General features: G+C 36.9%; 1 protein-coding gene across 1 annotated transcript; it reads left to right on the top strand.

The window, feature by feature from the left end:
• The first annotated feature begins 16,664 nt into the window (after positions 1 to 16,664).
• LOC143637086 (geranylgeranyl diphosphate reductase, chloroplastic-like) lies at positions 16,665 to 18,374 on the top strand. The gene has a single exon (XM_077104541.1). The coding sequence runs from the start codon at positions 16,851 to 16,853 to the stop codon at positions 18,249 to 18,251; it is 1,401 nt and encodes a 466-aa protein (XP_076960656.1). The 5' UTR covers positions 16,665 to 16,850; the 3' UTR covers positions 18,252 to 18,374.
• Positions 18,375 to 18,948: the final 574 nt, after the last annotated feature.

The following is an 18,948-nucleotide window of genomic DNA, read 5'->3' as shown; positions in this document are numbered from 1 at the left end:
CCTAAGTTGAGCAAAGGTGGGTTTGAGATCGAAATAAACGAGGTAGCTCAGCTAGTCTCGAACTCGATTTTGAAATTAAGCGAGCCTAAGATCGAGCCAACGAGCCGAGCCATGACTCGAGCTAAGCTTGGGACGAGTTTAGCTCGATTATAAAAATGAGTCAACTCAACTCATGTTATTTCAAATTAATTTTTTTAATTAATTGTATTTGAGCTTCTATAATAAGCACTCCCTCCAACCCGAGGGGGGGGGGGGGGTTGGTTTCACCACAACTAGATCAGTATGTATGGTCTTAGACAATACTATCTATTTTCAAAATCTTATATTTGTTACAAATGTATTGATATTATGTTTATTAATACCTAATACAGATTAACTCGATTATAAAAATGATTCAACTCAACTCAGGTTATTTCAAATTAATTTTTTTAATTAATTGTATTTGAGCTTCTATAATAAGCACTCCCTCCACCCGAGGGGGGGGGGGGGGGTGGTTGGTTTCACCACAACTAGATCACTATGTATGGTCTTAGGCAATACTATCTTATATTTTCAAAATCTTATACTTGTTACAAATGTATTAATATTATGGTTATTAATACCTAATATAGATTAACTTTCTTCCCAAATTTTCCTATCATATATATACATTTCATTGTACCTCTTTGTAATACACATGATTAATGAAATCTCCATCTTTCTCACTATATCTCTTTATCACATGTGACGTTATCAGCATGACCATGCTCGGTCAAAAACACTAATTCCCCTACCATGGCGGCAAAACTAGAAAACCGATTATCCTTGTAACGATGTTCCTGAATCATGGTTATTGGACAGATCCAATATCAACAACAAAACCTACAAAACGAAATCAAGGTGAATTCTATGCTTTTTTTTTTTTTTTTTTATTATTATATCGATGTTTGTATTTTAGCACAATGACACGCTAAACCGTCAGAAGTCCGAACCCCATCGAGAACACACTATAATGTCGTCGAACCCCATGTTCTTGAAATTCTCGTCTTCAAAGCATCACTTGGCCGTCACTGTCGACGCCATCGCAATCGATCAGCTTGTTGGATTCGTCGCAATAGCCATGCCAAAGAAAGATCATTGTTGATCATGAAGGTAATTACTCACACCCCCAAATATGTGTAATGATTTATGAAACTTTGGTTAAGACAGGGTAAAACAAAGCCCTAATATTAGAGAAGATACGGCTTGATGGTGAATAACCAATATGAATCTCTCTTTTCATTATATTATTTAAAAAATTTTAACCTGTATAAATCTATTTGAATATAACATTACGATAGTGGTAGTAATTTGAAAACCAAAACACCAATATTATATTAAGTTTATGAAAAGGAACCAAAAGTACCCATACTACTAAATTGTTAGATTTCTCTCTTTTTGCAACTCACAAATTTTCTATTACCTATTTGTATAATTAAGAGGCAAATGGTACATTTTGAGTCCGAGTACAAAATTTTGAATATACAAATTATTGATGTTTGTAAATTACTGAAGACACGCAAATCCACCCCTCAATGTCTAACACGTTAGTCTGAGGGTTACGGTTAAGTATTCCTCACGATGGGTTATAAAACCTTCTTGGCGCAGACGAGTATATCTTGTAAAATAGAACACCGCGAGCTCGTTACGAGGAATGGTGGGGGGATTCTCTCGTAACCACCCTCCGGCGTGAGAATCAGTACTTGATCGTACAAATAGAATGTATTAAGAGTAGTAATATTGGAGTATGTTTGATATAATTATACGTGGTGATTAAGATATAATACATCATACGTAGATGATTAGTTAAACTATAAATATTGTTATTTGTTCTATAACCAAAGATATGTCACTTGGTGTGTTTTCTAAGTTCATGTTCTTTGAACAATTTATATGAATTGTTCTTGTTATACATAAATATAATTTATTTATACATAGGTCTTTTTACCATTGTTCATCATATCACTATACATCATGGAACAATTTTCGTTTGTTGATTTGACATATTGAATATTGTGTTAAATTTTACCATGGAGGCTTTATTAAAAATTTAGGATTCGATAAATCATCATTATTTTTTGATCACACATTTACAAGGATTTGTTTGTCATAAATTAAAATGATTATAAGTGTATATATAAGATATACTTGTAATTAGTTATGCCACGATATGATAATACATAAGTTATATGTAATTGCTTGTAAAAATCTTATTTCATAAAAGTTTAACATTGCTCGTTTTATGTGGTGAGTTGGTGACATGTTATAACGCTATGTCTTTATGTATACTTTGTATTATGTATATATATGAGTTATGTTTTACTTTCACTCAAATGAAATAGTATAAATGTGCTCTGATGCCATTCTATCGAAATCTCTCTATCGATTTACAGATGGTAATTAGATTTTGACCGATATTTATGGAAAAACAATTTGCATTTGCCAATGATTATCTAATGGCATGAGCGGTTTTACCACACCGAGTCAATGATGTGAAATTTATTGAAGAACCAAAATATTCTTCCTAATAAACACATGTAATATTGCTCTCAAGGAGAATTATTAATTTATCAACTGAAGGGGGTGTGAAACCCTAAGTGTTATGAAATTGAGAAAAAGGATAAACATATCCTAACATGATACCATTTAATTTTATAAAATCGATGCATCGTCTAAATTGTTATCAAATTCACAACTTGAAGTTTGTGAGAAATTCGGCTTAGCTAATGAGATAGTAAGCATATTATTACAGATTATGATATTTGTTTGGTAATAAGGATAAACATAATGATCATTGGAAAAAATGTTGAAGTTCATAAAGAGAATATTCTTACATGAATTGTTTTTGTTAAAGACGATCATTCAACGTCTTTAACTGGTTGCAAAGGACATGATCACGAGAGAAAAGGTTCATGCTTGTTTGAGTACATATGATTTTACTTGTCTTAAAAGGCTAATTAACATCAAGCCAGTTATAACATTTCCTACCCTATCACAATTGGTTTTTGGTTAGAAACCAACTATTTCTCATCAAAGGATTTTTGGTTGTGCGATATATATTGTAAGTGATCCACCACAAAGCACAAATATGAGACCTCAAAGGAGGTTTGGAATATAATATATATATTCGATATGAATATTATATGAGTAAATACTACAGCCATTTACGAGAGAAATGTTTACGGCTCACTGTTTTTACTTTAAGTGAACTAAAATTCCCAATGTTAGGTGGAGACGAAAAGGGGTTGGAAAAGAAAATAAGTAGAAATGAATTATCATTGATCTTCATAACTAAACATGTGAAAAACTTCAAAAGATATTTCATTTACAAAATTTTATTGAATCAGTTGCCAGACGTATCCATTGACCTAAATAGAGTGACTAACTAAATTAAATATACCAGCTGCTAATTCACCAATTAATAAATGTCCCAGAATAGACAAACTCATATTGATAATAAGTCTAATGCAAACATGTAGCGTGGTAGACCAATTGGTTCCAAAGGTAAAATTTCCTCGAAAATTGGAGCAAGTAATGAAGATGGTCAAGTCGAAGTATAGTTAAAAGGTCTCCTGAAAGAAATTAGACATGATGGTTCTCGAAGAACCTCAGATACCTAAAAATAAAAAGCTCTTAGTAAACTACTATATTGTATCATGTCTATATATAAAAAATAATATATGGAATCGAAATAAAGTCGACGCCGTTATACCTTTTTATATATAATTAGCGCTTGAAATGATGATGATGGTTTAAGATCTGCCTACGAATGAATGAATGACCAAAATTGAAAGACGAAGTATGGCAGAGTCAAAATTCTCAAAAGAAACGGAAGGTTTTTTGGACCAGCAGTCCGTACAACTAAAGTTGTAAAATGTGTTGAATTCAAACAGGTCTTTTATATAAGTTATGAAAATTCAATTAAGTGATATAAGAAAAAATTGGTGGCACAAGGACTTTGCAAAAACCCATGATTGATTATAAGGAGACGCATTCTCCAAAATGGTAGAATCGATGACGTTTGGATATATAAATAGTCTGGTAATACAAAGAGAGAATTTATACGCGTTTAATAAATATTATTGTGATTCAGCTGATACTGAAAATATACAAGAAAGTCTTTGAAGGATTTGAATATATAATCATGTAAAGTTAGTTCTCGAGAACACAATGATGTTGTGTATAGAGTCATATTTGAATACGTTACGATTATTGAATTTGTTGAACATAAATGGAACTCTTGAAGAGTTTCCAAAGGTAGTTGAATACTTAAAAGCTTAATGTATACATCTTAATGATGGAATTCTTGTGAATCAATAAGCATACACATAGAATAGAATGTACATGATGAGTACAATATCCCAATAAACAAATAAATTATGCAATATTTATTTTGATATGTGATACAAAATGATGTGTTAATGAGTAAGTTTATGCAACAAAAATCATGGAAAAGTGAATGCGTATGCATAAATTGTCAAGTTAAAAAGAAGTCCATGATGGATTGGTAAATACATGGATTTATGCTTATTACGTATGGACTAAATTATTCGGATTGAGTTTGGCACAAATCAAGAGATATTTTGATAAAAAGGGAGAAAAGTTGAATATAATTAGCCATACATTTATAAAAATTTCACTCTTAAAAATTAATTATAATCACAGTTACAGTGATGATGTATACATCATCGAGAGAAACTTAATTATTTTTGACAAACCTTGATACGGTGTAATTATTGCTCGACTTATAGTCTGAGTATATGTGTAATTATATGTTTATAAATCCATAAAAGTGCATCTAGAAAATGTTGAGACGTTTAACAACGAACCAATTTAATTCTTTTAGCACGTTAAAGGATGTCTAACAAAGATTCTATATCATTTCTATCTGAATATGAAATATTATTGGTTCGGAAATACCATAATGAGTATGTTCGGCAGAAAGCTTTTAGAAGCTTCAAGCTTTAAGCTTTTAAGAAAAAGCTTCTACTCAATTAAAAACCTTGTTTGGTTCAAGGAGCTTGAAGATTTTAGGCCAGGAGAAAAAATTTAAAGTTTAAAGTTTCTACTAGTAGCGTTTAGAAAGAGCTACAAACTTTTAGTATATTAATTTACTTAAATAACATTCCAAAATAAATATATTTACTGTTATTGTTTTTAGTTATGTCCATTTTAGTAATTTTATACATTTTATTAAAAGTTCGAACTATTCTGCCAAACATCTAAATATATCTAAAATGCTACAGCTACCAGCTACAACCACTAACTTTTAGCTTTCATCTACAGCTAGCAATTAGTTTTGTCAAACATACCCAATAGAAACATATGTGCATTATGTTGTACTGTTAGCTATATATGATTATTATTTTCTTTAATTATTTTATCGGCATGTGTCCAGCTAGGAGGCATCGGAATTGGTTAAAACATACATATCAGGTATGAAAGATATGTGTGTATATTTTCCTAACACATCAAAACAAGTTTGGTTAGTCTTCTTGATGCAGAGATACACAACAGGATCATAGTGTTTACCAGATGAAGAAAAATTTTTTTTCACGTTAAGACCATACATGTAACATCCCGTTTTCTCGTTTCAGTTAATAAAATAAATTATGAGATATTATGAGTCGGGCTTGTGTTGGGTTAAGTAATATGAGTAATGGACTTGGGTTATAAGGAAAGAAGGAAAAGACAATGGGCTTAAGCCCATGATCCATGATATAAATACCATAATTATCATTAATTAATTCATTCTCATCCATTCCATACACCACCCAAAACGCACACTTAAGCTCTATCTCTCTAGTTTCTCTTTTCTCTAGCCGAACCAAGAGGAAAAACCGATCCTGACCCGACGTAATGATAGTATGATGTTGTATGGATCCAAACCCGGTAGATTTAGTTGCGAAACGACGAGCCGACACCCTTAAACAGTTAAAGTCATGAGATCCGGGTGGAATCAGGTATAAGCCGAAAAAGAAGAAGAGCTTAGGGGTCACCCTAGCTTAGATCTGGATCAAACGGGAGGAAAAACGGTGAAAACGAGTGAGATCTCGTTTGTCCGGCGAAATCGCGGTTTTCCGGCAATAACGACACCGAAAAAGCAGCGCTGGCGGTGAGGAGAATGTTTAAGGTTAAGTCAGAGAATGTTCTGACATTATCTGACCTAACCTTAATTCGTTAGCGGAGAATTAACGAACTAGCGAGAATTCGTCAGGTTGGTTCGTTAAAGAAGAGCAACGAACTAGCCTTAATTCATGAGTTAATTCGTTAAAGAAAGAATGACGAACTAGACCCATTCTTTAAGGTCCAATTCATTATGATGACTGTTTCATTATAAGGGTTCAGTTCGCTATGAAGTTCAGTTCGTTAACCATACCAAACGAATAAGTTCAAATTCGTTATAAGGTCCAATTCGTTACTGCAGCCAATTCGCCATGAAGACAGATTCGTTATAATAATCAGTTTGTTATGGGGTTCATTCGTTATGAACCCAATTCGTTAAAAACTGGGTATCGAACTAGAAGTTTAATAAAATGACAGAATGGTCCCCGGACTTAGATAAGAATGAGTTAATTACAAAGAAGCCCTCTAACTTTTTAAGTTAGCAAATTAATAATAAATTAAAATCCTAATGGAAAATGTGTTAAGACAGTTAATGAAAATAAAGTTTTTTCAAGATGACCTGGCAGCTTAACAACAGCCAGGGGCTCTGCCCCTTGGACCCTGCTAGGGCCTGCCGCCCCTAGAATCCCGCTGCCAGGGGCACTGCCTCCTGACCCCCATTCGTTGAGGGTAATAATTAAACTAGAAACACGATATGGGTAGTAATAGTTAATTGATAAGTGTAATTGTTATACAGTTAGTCGCGCACAGCTAAAGAAAGGAATAACCATAAACGGTGAACGTAACCGCGTTCAGGTGAGTTTCTAGCCCCACTTCCTTGTTATGTTTTTGGGGTTGTGTGCATACTTGATGTGATAGTTAATACAATTACCTTAAATGGTAAGTGTATGCCTTGTATGATTCATGTATGAATGAATGCTTGACGGTGCGTGAACGATCTTCGGATATTGAATGCACCGTTAAGTGGTAGTTTAAAGATATGATTGTTATATATGATGTATGAATGATGCAAGTATGTTATATTATGTATGAGTGATTGATAGTGCGTGAACGATCTTCGGATATTGCACGTATTGTTAAAGAAAGTATGTAAAGAAAGGTATGGTATGGTTGCACGGAACAAATGGACCAGACCCTAATAATATCTGTGAGGATATGGACCAGACCCTGATAATATTTGTGTGGATAGGGACCGGACCCTGATAATATCTATAAGGATAGGGACCAGACCCTAATAATATATGTGATGTTGGGGACCAGACCCTTATAATATCAGTGAGGTTATAGGGTGGAAGGCTCTTTAAGTAGTATGGATGGTTATGAAGGTAAAGAAAGTATGAAGAATGAATGTATGAACGTATGTAAGAAAGTAATGTGAATAGGCTAATTATGAATGGTATACACACCTTTGGGCATGTGTGCAAGTATGTGAATGATATGGTGTTGCGTGTGCTAGTAATGTTTATAAGAGAATGGATATTTAGCTTTTGCACAAGATCGTGTTTTAAATTTATGAAAATGATTTCTACAACGACTAAACACACACAAAATAGGCAAGTGTACCTATCGTATATATAGAATAGTATTGGTAAGAACCAAGTATCGATCTGTGGACACAAATGTTTCTAATAATGAATCGTCGTTTTACTTTTAATCAGAGGTTTTAATCATTTTGAGGTTAGTTTTTGAACTTTTATAAAATAGAAATACTTAAATATAATATATAGGTGACCAAGACGAGAGATTCTAAACAAGTAATTCAATTATATAAAGGTTACCATATAAGATCAAGAATCCACTCCATTTTATCATTGATAATTAGTATGTAAACATGTGGTAAAACTTGCCGTAATAATATATGATAGATAGCTCCTCATTTCTAAGCGAGCATCTATGACAAAAAGGAAGTAGCATGCGCATTTTAAAGTCGACCATTTCCTAATGTCATGCTACCTCGAGAATGTCAATTTAAGTTGGCAAGTAGTTTCGTAAAGTAGAAAGATTAGGATTGACTCCGATTTCTCAAATACCAATTCTAACAACATTGGGTGGTTGTAGTTTAGTCACACAACCTCCCCTTGGTTGATTTAAGTAGGTTATACTTACACATTCCATTAACATATGATTTCTTTAACTAGCATGATATCCTAAGCAAAGCCATTTTCAGATTACCAAGACTTGGAGAAATAGATCATAACTTATATCTCATCATTTCTAAATACAATATAAGGATCCATGTTTCGATAAGTTATCAAAGTATTTCTATCTTTCAAGAACATGAATCAATCATGAATGATTGCCAATATAATTGACAATCACCAACTTTGAATTGTTGATTTAAGATGGTGAAACATTTCTCATCAAAAGATAATTGTAAGATAACCATGTACTTTACTAGACTAACCCACATGTTTTATATAATTATCAAGTAAAACAAAGCTTCTTCATAGATATTAGATGGTAAATGGATTTTAGATCATAATGAGCATTATTATGAACATTAAAATGGATGATAGTAACAAACACATGATTAAATTAGAACAATCTAACCAAATGTGGATGAATCTTCCTTCTTAATGATGATGATGATGATCTCCAAGCCTTCAAACTCTTCACTAGATCTTCAATATGAGTGTTAGTGGGTGTTTTTATAAGTGAAAACCGGATAGAACTCTCTTCAAGGCACACTTATCAAATGACACAAGAGTCTCTATTTATAGGTTGTCTGGAGATAGAAGCACGGCCCCGTGCTTTATGAAGCACGGTCTCGTGTCTACGTGTCCCAGTTGCATGTTGTCAGATCGTAAATGATGACTCACCACGGCCCCGTGCTTCCTGAGGCACGGTCCCGTGCTTTTTAGTGACATGTGCTAATTCTTTTTTGTCGTTTTCTGAAAGGTAACCACGGCCCCGTGTCCATTGAAGCACGACCTCATGTCTAGTTGTCCGTTATTTTGTCTTTTCTTGTAGATTTTTGTCTTTTCTGAAAGGTAAGCACGACCCCGTGCTTTCAAAAGCACAGCCCCATGCTTTCGGAAGCACAACCCTGTGTTTCCAGAAGCACAACTGTAAGGCCCTGTTACCGGTAGCCATACTTTCGTGTTGGATTTACTCATAAACACAGTTCTAAATATCAGAGTTAATTAAAACATTTACGCGGAATATAAAACTTTCATAAAACATTACATAATTCATAACTTGTCTCAAAACATCCTTTGTCTTTCAACATTAAAGCATTAAAATTAAAACATCATAAGTCTTCAGATGCCAGACTCTTGTTCAATGCCACGTGTCTCCTCAAGCAAGCCGCCTCATCCTACTCACCTGCGTGCATACTAAAAGTCAGCTACGCTGAGTGAGTTCTAGTTAATCATACACTATACAATACACATAAACTTATATTCTTTCATTCATACTTTCATACTTTCTTTCTTTCATACTTTCATTCTTTCTTTTGTATTAACTTACCTTCATATCTTACGTTATAAAGAGCATTACGCCCTGCATTCCTCGAGTATTATTAGGGCTCGGTACACTCCTTCCTTGAGTATTATTAGGGCTCGGTACCCTCCTTCCTCGAGTATTATTAGGGCTCGGTACCCTCTTTCCACGAGTATTATTAGGGCTCGGTTTCCCTCTTTCCACAAGTATTATTAGGGTTCGGTTTCCCTCTTTCCTCGAATATTAGTAGGGTTCGGTTCCCTAGTTCTCGAATATTAGTAGGGTTCGATTCCCTCTTCGTTACCATACAACCATACATCATACCTCGAGTATTATTAGGGCTCGGTACCCTTTTCGTAACCATACAACCATGCAACCGTCATTTCCTTCTTTTATTAACTTTATCACATTCATACACATAAGCATACATATCATACTTACCTTACACATAGCGTTACAACCTGACAGTACGTGCAATATCCGAAGATCGTTCACGTACCATCAAGCAATCATTCATACATATCACATCATTCACATAAGGCATACACTTATCTCTTAGGATAAGCGTATTAACAAACATATCGAGTATGCACATAGCCCCGAAAACATAACACATAAATGGGGCAAGAAACTCACCTGAACACGGTTACGTTCACCGTTAATCGTAATCCCTTTCTTCAGTTGTGCACGGCTGACTGCATAACAAGTATACGTATCAATTAACTATCACTTCTCATAATGTATTTCTATCTTTATATGACCCACAACGAACGGGGGTCCGGGGGCAGCGCCCCTGGCAGCGGGGTCTAGGGGCGGCAGCCCCTAGCAGGGTCCAAGGGGCAGAGCCCCTGGCTGGGGTCGAGCTGCCAGGTCAGCTTGGAAAAATTTTATTTCCATTAACTGTCTTAACACATTTTTCATTAGATTTTTAATTCATTTTCTAAACGAACTTGACTTTAAGCGAAGTTAAACCTTAGGCGAACTTAGCTTTAGGCGAAGTTATCAGGCGAACTTGGCTTTAGGCGAAGTTAAACCTCAGGCGAACTTAGCTCTAGGCGAAGTTATCAGGCGAACTTGGCTTTAGGCGAAGTTACCAGTTAGACGAACTTGGCCGTAAGCGAAGTTATCAATTAGGCGAACTTGGCCTCAGGCGAAGTTATCGCTATGAAGGCGAAGTTATCGCTTTGAAGGCGAAGTTATCGCTTTGAAGGCGAAGTTGCCCAGTTGCAGGCGAAGTTGCCCAGATCAGCCACGGCTTTGATTTCTGTCCAGCATTTTGGGCGATTTTAACACCCTTGTTATGGTTCGACATCACCCACTACGTTTCCCAACCATTTTCGGTCGTATATACGCTATAAAGCTCGGATCTTTAAACTTCAAAGATCAAGAATCATACCTTTTTGAGCTTGTTTGGATCTCGTTTACTTGTTATCACAACTAATCGCTCTCTCTCTCTCTCTCAGATCTGCCCGGTTCTTCCCTCGGCCGGCGGCGAAGTTGTGTGGTGTGTGTGTGTGTTTTGGAGTGTGTTAGAAAAGTGATAGAATGAAAGATATTTTTGGGTTTAGGGGGTATTTATATCCCTTAAATCCCATGGACCTAAGGCCCATTCTCATTTAACCCATCTCAATTAATCCAAGTCCATGATCCGCTCCTTACCCGATATTAATTAATTACGCGAAGTCACTAAACATAACTTCCTTTATTCAACATTATAAATTTTAGGATGTTACAACAACCCCATGTTTTGCTGTTTTCTTGGGTTTTCTTTGGTTTTTCTTTGGCTTTTCATTCGTTTCTTCGTTTGAGGCTTGGATTCACCTGAAAATACATTTTAACATAATAAGTAGTTATTTTAACTATATTATATTATAGAAGTTGTAGGTTTTAGAGATTATTTGATGCTCAAAATATGTATATTTTTATATACATCAAACATCCCCACACTTGAACCTTGCTTATCCTCAAGCAAGCTACTTATAAATATTCTCTAAAAATAGCAAGTTAGGACTATAGCTTAAACATCCCAAAAGAATTCCAAGAAAATGGGAACAAATAGCCAACCTTAAATCATAGGAATATATGTTGTGATATATAAAAATGTGATTTTCTTTTATGAGTCTTCTGTTTATGCAAGACGTCACGTTCTCACAATGTTCACTCACACTCGGTTTTATATCTGATCATACCTGTGATGTATGTATGTGAACACTCTTAGCCAAAATGTAACATGTGATAAATAGGCTTGTAACAAGTTCAAATCTCCACCTTTGTGAAGGGTTGCATAGATCAAGAGGTAATTGGGTTGGTTTGTGTGAGTAGGGATCTTGTTATTTTGTGGTGGTTCAAGGGCTTAGGTTAATGATGATGGTAAATACAACTTCTGGTGATTGTCGGAAGTCTTAAGATGTCTTCAACGGTTAGCTCCTTTCTCCCGATTGCTAAACTTTTTTTTAAACAAACCTAGTGACTCTTTTAAGGTCAGATCGTCAAGACCAGTTTTGTCGAGGATCTGGATCAGTTATTCCTCAATCCTGCTCTGAACATAACTCCCAAATCTAATGGATCGTTCGGCTTTGAGCCTAATAGCCCCCACCCTCATTAGTCCGGTATATTCATGTGAGACTGAGTTTGACTTTTTCTACATCTTCCTTCGTGGGACCAGTTTCCGCAGCCTAAGCATCATTCATATCTTTTTACTCTTCTTTTCATTGCGCTTTTGGAAACTCCATAAAATGGTGGCATTTGTTCGTCTTGGCGCCACTTTTTCCTCACCTCATTGCTAAAGAGAAAAATTATCTCCCTAAGTTCTGGAGGCAACCTAGGTTTTGCTAAATATATGCAGTAAAGGAAATTGAAATCGAAAGAATGCATTTCCAGTTCTTTAGGGTCTGCCGGTAAAAGACCAGTGTTGTATTTTACTGGTGAGAGGGATAAAGTGGTAAGGTTTTGGTTTAGAATTTTTGGGATTTTTAATTTGGAGAATGGTTTGAGGGGATTGTAACAATATTACCTTCTTCCTGATACAACGCTTCGTGTGGTCTTGAAATGAATAATTGCGACAAGTTCTAAATCACACGAAACATATGACTCACTCAATGCTTCCGAAAAAATATTTATATGGCATGAGGATTATCTCGCAGTAACAGAGGGATTGGGTATAAACGCCATACTTTGCATAAATTTGTTCCCATTATCACAAAACTTCTTGTTTACTTTTTCACTTTTTTTGGTTATAGTAGATTTCTAGTTGGTTATTTGCAAAACAATTCTCTTGGATTTTCTTTTGGTTTTGTTATAAAAATAGTCTTTATTTGCTACAAAAATTTTGTTATTAGAGAATCTTATAATTAGTTGAGCAAGCAATTAGTCAAGTAATTCTCCTCCCCACACTTGAATCTCACATTGTCCTCAATGTGAAAAGATTCATAAAAAGATTAATAATAAGATTCATATGAAGTATGGAGGGTAAAATGGAAAGGAACTTCCCTACGGGCCAACGAAATTTTGACAGAGCGTCCCCTTTTTATCGTCCGTTTTCCTGTTTTGTACCTGTAGAATATAAAATTGCAAACAACCACAAACAACCAAGCATAATTTGCTGAAAATTGGGTATGGTATCATCCATCCCTTGCCCTAAAGGCTAAATAAGTACCTACTAAAAATTTCTTGGCACCCACGGCCATAAAGAGTGTCCAACCAAGCACACAAATAAACAAGTACGACATAAAGTAAATTGTTTAAAACAAATATAATAATAATGTATAAAGATACTACCAACCCCTTCCCGTGCCCGACCTACCAGTGCCGCCACTCATCAATTACCCGTGTCCGGGTCAAATTGTCCCCACTGTCTATCCATGCGATAACCCAATCGATCAATCTCTCTCCTCATCTCCTCATACTCCGCTTCCTTTGCGCGTCCGAGGCTGCGATCTGACCTGTGATCCTGTCAAATGAGGCAGTAGTGTTAGCTGAGAATTGATCAATGAGTCCATACAGACCCTCGAAAGATTATCGGCTGTTGTATGACGAGCTGGGGCTGGCCCCTGATGAAGATGGGCCTCCTCGCTGATGGTAGGTGCGGCGTCGGTATTGTCTGAGCGGTGATCCTCGTCTCTCAGGTACATCCTGAAGCATCATTTCTACAGGGTCTTCGGGGTCCTAAACCTGGTTATATTTATCACAGAACCTCCACACATCCGGGTTCTGACCGATTCGCTGAACCATCTGCATGCTTTGGCAATAATCAAGGCTGAGAGCTATCGGGTCTGGGCTTCGGGTCCCTTCTCTGTCCACATTATAGGCCCCATAAAGGTTGTAGATCCAAGGGCCACCCAAAATCGGGGTGTTTTCTTTGGCAGTTGCATTTGTCATGAAAAGCTTGCAGAATAATAATGTAATGTTGCATGGTTCGTCATTCTTCATGCAGTACAATGCCCAAAGATCCCTCAAGTTAACAACCCCTCACTTTGACCTCGATTCGTGGCAGTGTGACTGAGCAGACGATGAATGTATCTCATTAGCGGGTCACGTAGTGCTGTGCTCTTTGAAAAGCTTGCATTGTATTCTTCTGTACCATAACTCAGGTGTTCCCAGTCTTCTAGCCTTGTGTTTCCTGCTTTGGCTTCATCATCAGCATCTTCATCTGCAAATGTTGTTTAAGCATTAAACCAAATTTCTGAGTCAGTTTCCTCGGTTGTGTAGATCCCTAGATCAACTCCCAGTTGGGTGACAGAAGTTGTGTGCCATTCACCCCCACATCTAAATTCGATTGCTTCTTCATCCCACATGTCCAATTTCTTCTTCTTTATGTTGAAAGAAGCTAAGAACTCCTTTGTCAGTTCTGTTACTGCCTCTCCTGTTTGACCAAAAACCCGTCGCCATGGCCCTTTCACAAATGTCTTTTACCGGTCCCACTGATTGACTTGGCACAATGTGTTTTTGCAGGCGTAGAAGTTTGGTTCTGGGAATCGTCGGTTCAGGTAGGTTAGTCTGGCGTTAGCTTGTCTGTTCCTTGCATTGCGTCCGGGAAAAACCAGAAATGCATGAACATTGTCCTCATACTCGGCCATCTGCAATTTGTACCCAAATTAGTCAAAATTCAACAAAAATTATCACTATGCTGGAACAGAGAACAGAGCACAACGGCGTGCTTTCAACAGCACGGTACCGCGCTGTTGCTGTTCCTTAGTTCCTATAGAATTTTGACTTTTGGTTGACGAAAATGTGACCACGATTCATGTTGTTCAAAGCACGGTTCGTGTTTTTAATCCTAATTTCTACTTTATCCAAATTCGAACCTTCGTTTCTAACCGGTTATTACAATTGGGTTTATTAGTTTGTTAGATATTTATCCCAAGATCCAAAATCCGAATGGTTCCTTTCAATTAAACTTTAACAACCAACTATTCAACAATCTATTCATCCTAGACTAATACAATAACCCATATCGTTTTCGGGTTTAGACCCGATTTAATCAATTTGAGAGATTTTAGGGTTAAACTAAACCTAGAAAGATGAATTTGAACAATATAATCGCTAAATTAACATACATTTGGTTCAAAATTGAAGATTTGATGAAGAAATTAGTGAAATAGGGGTTGGTCGGCGGTTTGTTGTTCAGAAATGAAGTTGTTTTTAGGGTTAATGGATTGAAGAAGTTATTTTATTATTTTATTAATTAAAATAACTCTACTGCACATAAAAGCACGGCGCCGTGCTTTTGGAAGCACGGTACCGTGCTGCATAATGCAGACATCTTCTTTTGTTTATTTGTCGAGTTGGTTCGTTTTAGGCAACTTTCACATAAGATCGATGTTTACCATTTTAATGGATATCCAAATCATGGGGAGACAATACACGCTGCACTCTTTTTCCCTAGCTATGGTTTTATTTCACTGGGCTTTCCTAGCAAGGTTTTTAATGAGACAACATTTCCAAGTTTATTAAGTTGATAACCAAGATGGTGTGTTATAAATGTATTAATATTATGGTTATCAATACCTAATATAGATTAACTTTCCCCTCAAGTTTTCCTATCCTATATATATATCTCATTGTACCTCTTTGTAATGCGCATGATTAATGAAATCTCTATCTTTCTCCTTACACCTCTTTATCACATGTTTGGCTATTAGGTTTGTTTCACAACAATATTAATATTTTTTTAAAAACTTTTTTAACCTTTTTAACCCTTAAATTTTGTAATATCATGAGAGTTCATGACCATTATAGAAAGTTTCAAATCCAAAACATGTGTAAATATTATGACTTTCTATTATAATAAAAATATTTTATACTTAAGTATCATAAATTAAAATGAGCCATTAAAATTTGAATTGAAAGTACCAGAAAACATACCATAAATTCAGAGAGAAAGTGGTTGTCATAAATTGTCAACAACAAACATAGTGAAGTACCTTAACTACGTGGCTGTTTCCAGACCACTCTCTCCTAAGTTATATTAAAAAAGTAAACATTTTACATCTTAGTAATAAAAACGTGAAAATAACGCCCTGCTTGCGGTGCGCACATATAATGTATATATGTGTGAACCCTTGGGTGGGCAAAAGTAAAATTGCACTAATTTTGACGTTATTTTACTAATCACGTGAAAATAACGTTAAAAGTGGCGGAAGGTTAATCAGGCATCATGTGGTGGCGTTGATAGCCGAAAGACAAGGGCACATGCACCAATCTGCCGGTGTCCCGATGATTGAGTGTTATGTGTCTTATGTCCAAGGCTTGATTCAAAACTACTATCGAGCCGGGGGTCTCACCGGAAGCAGCCTCTCTATCCCTATGGGATAGAGGTAAGGCTGTCTACATCTTACCCTCCTCAGACCCTACCATAGCATTGCTATTGGTGGGATATACTGAGTACGATGATGATGATGATGATCTTAGTAATAAAAAAAACTGATTTTCTATGTGTTTTTGTTAACCTTTCATCAAAACTTATATCACCTCTTGTCTTGTATTGGACTGTTGGGTACACTTAGCAACCGGGTAATATTCAAATTTAGTAAATCTTTGCGTTAATTCAGTCTTTCAGACACCTCCTATCACAATTTTTAGGGACAAAACAGTCATTTGCCTGAAAAACAAGCAATTTATCTTCCATTATCCACAACAAATCAGAACCGTCCGTCCTCTCAAATCAACGGTCTCAACACCCACAGTATCTAAAATCATATCCTCAGAAATCTTACAAAACCAAACACTTGACTTCACTTCACTTGAACTCACCACCACAGACCACCATGGCTTCCGTCGCACTCAAATCCTTCGTCGGACTCCGTCAATCCTCGCCGGAAAACCACCATTCCTCCAAGACCCTCTTCTCCAAACCCATCCCATCCACCCAACTCCACTACCGCCGTCTCAACGTCCTCGCCGCTAAATCCAGCCCCAAAATCACCGGCCGCAACCTCCGCGTCGCCATCATCGGCGGTGGACCCGCCGGCGGCGCCGCAGCAGAAACCCTAGCCAAAGGCGGAGTCGAAACCATTCTAATCGAACGCAAATTGGACAACGCCAAACCCTGCGGCGGTGCAATTCCGCTCTGTATGGTCGGAGAATTCGACCTGCCGTTGGATATTATCGACCGGCGAGTCACCAAGATGAAAATGATATCTCCGTCCAACGTTGCCGTCGATATTGGTCGGACCCTTAAGCCCCACGAGTACATCGGAATGGTCCGCCGTGAAGTCCTTGACTGTTACCTCCGTGACCGCGCAGCCGCAGCCGGAGCCACTATAATTAACGGGCTGTTTGTCAAAATGGACAAGCCTACGGACAAATACGCGCCCTATGTTATTCATTACAACGAGTACGACGGCAAAGCTGGGTCCGTTGGTAAAAAGGTTACTGCTGAATTCGACGCGGTAATTGGCGCTGATGGCGCCAATTCCCGCGTCGCAAAGTCCATCGACGCCGGGGATTATGAGTACGCGATTGCGTTTCAAGAGCGTATCAAAATCCCCGACGATAAGATGCTGTATTATGAAAACCTAGCCGAGATGTACGTCGGGGACGATGTGTCCCCGGACTTCTACGGCTGGGTTTTCCCTAAATGTGACCACGTGGCGGTTGGCACCGGCACGGTTACACATAAACCTGATATTAAAAAATTCCAACTTGCCACGCGCCTGCGTGCGCGGGACAAGATAATAGGGGGTAAAATAATCCGTGTGGAAGCCCACCCCATACCTGAACATCCGCGCCCAAGGCGACTGGCAGACAGAGTCGCCCTGGTTGGGGATGCTGCTGGGTATGTGACTAAATGCTCTGGGGAGGGGATTTATTTTGCGGCCAAGAGTGGGCGGATGTGTGCTGAGGCGATCGTGGAGGGATCGGCCAACGGGACACGAATGGTGGATGAGTCAGATTTGAGGACTTACTTGGAGAAATGGGACAAGACGTACTGGCCGACGTACAAGGTGTTGGATATATTGCAGAAGGTGTTCTACCGGTCGAATCCAGCAAGGGAGGCGTTTGTGGAGATGTGTGCGGATGAGTACGTGCAGAAGATGACGTTCGACAGCTATTTGTACAAGCGGGTGGTGCCCGGGAATCCTTTGGATGATTTGAAGCTTGCTGTTAATACCATTGGGAGCTTGGTTAGGGCTAATGCTTTGAGGAAGGAGATGGCTAAGATTTAATATATTTACAACTAATTATGTTGATGGTTTTGTAATAATCTTTTGAAGACATTTTAATTGTGCTTAATATATGCGTTTCATTATCATTTACATTCAATTGTCAGTCTAACTTAGACAATGTAATTGTCTATCTAGCCGGTGTGGGATAAACTTAGCTAAGTCCATAGTTATACTGTTTTTTTTATAATTTTAATTTGAAAATAAAGTATTGGTTATGGTTCCCATAACATCAATGAGATGTCGTAGGACCCAAATTACGTGGCTAATGTATCCCGAAGAAAAGAAAATCATAAGTGACGACAAACAACTATTTATTTGTCACTTGTTGGCAAATAAGTAGTATTTTATTAAAAAATAATATATGCAGGTATTTCAACAAAATCAAATCCCTAAAATTTGTAGTGAATGGACCACAAATTGATGATGGGAGTGTGGATACATACGACAACCATTCATCAAATCAAATGTCACTAATGATCATATTATCTAACACATATACATTTCCTATAAAGTTAAATATCAAATAACACAAACAAAAGAGAAGTCACGAACTGATCATCACACCACCATTGATGGTGATACGCCATTAATGTCATAGTTATATCTTATGAGTCTTAGTTGAATAAAAGCATAACACAAAATCAGAGAATCATATTTAACTATACAAACACGTAAATTGTAATTATAAAGAATATAT

The sequence above is a fragment of the Bidens hawaiensis genome, unplaced genomic scaffold (genome assembly GCF_021521415.1).
Source record: "Bidens hawaiensis isolate Kalapana, Puna unplaced genomic scaffold, B.hawaiensis_p1.1 tig00008123_1, whole genome shotgun sequence".
NCBI lineage: Eukaryota > Viridiplantae > Streptophyta > Magnoliopsida > Asterales > Asteraceae > Bidens > Bidens hawaiensis.
The sequence above is the reverse complement of the archived record's forward strand: the minus strand, read 5'-3'. Positions and strand labels throughout refer to the sequence as shown.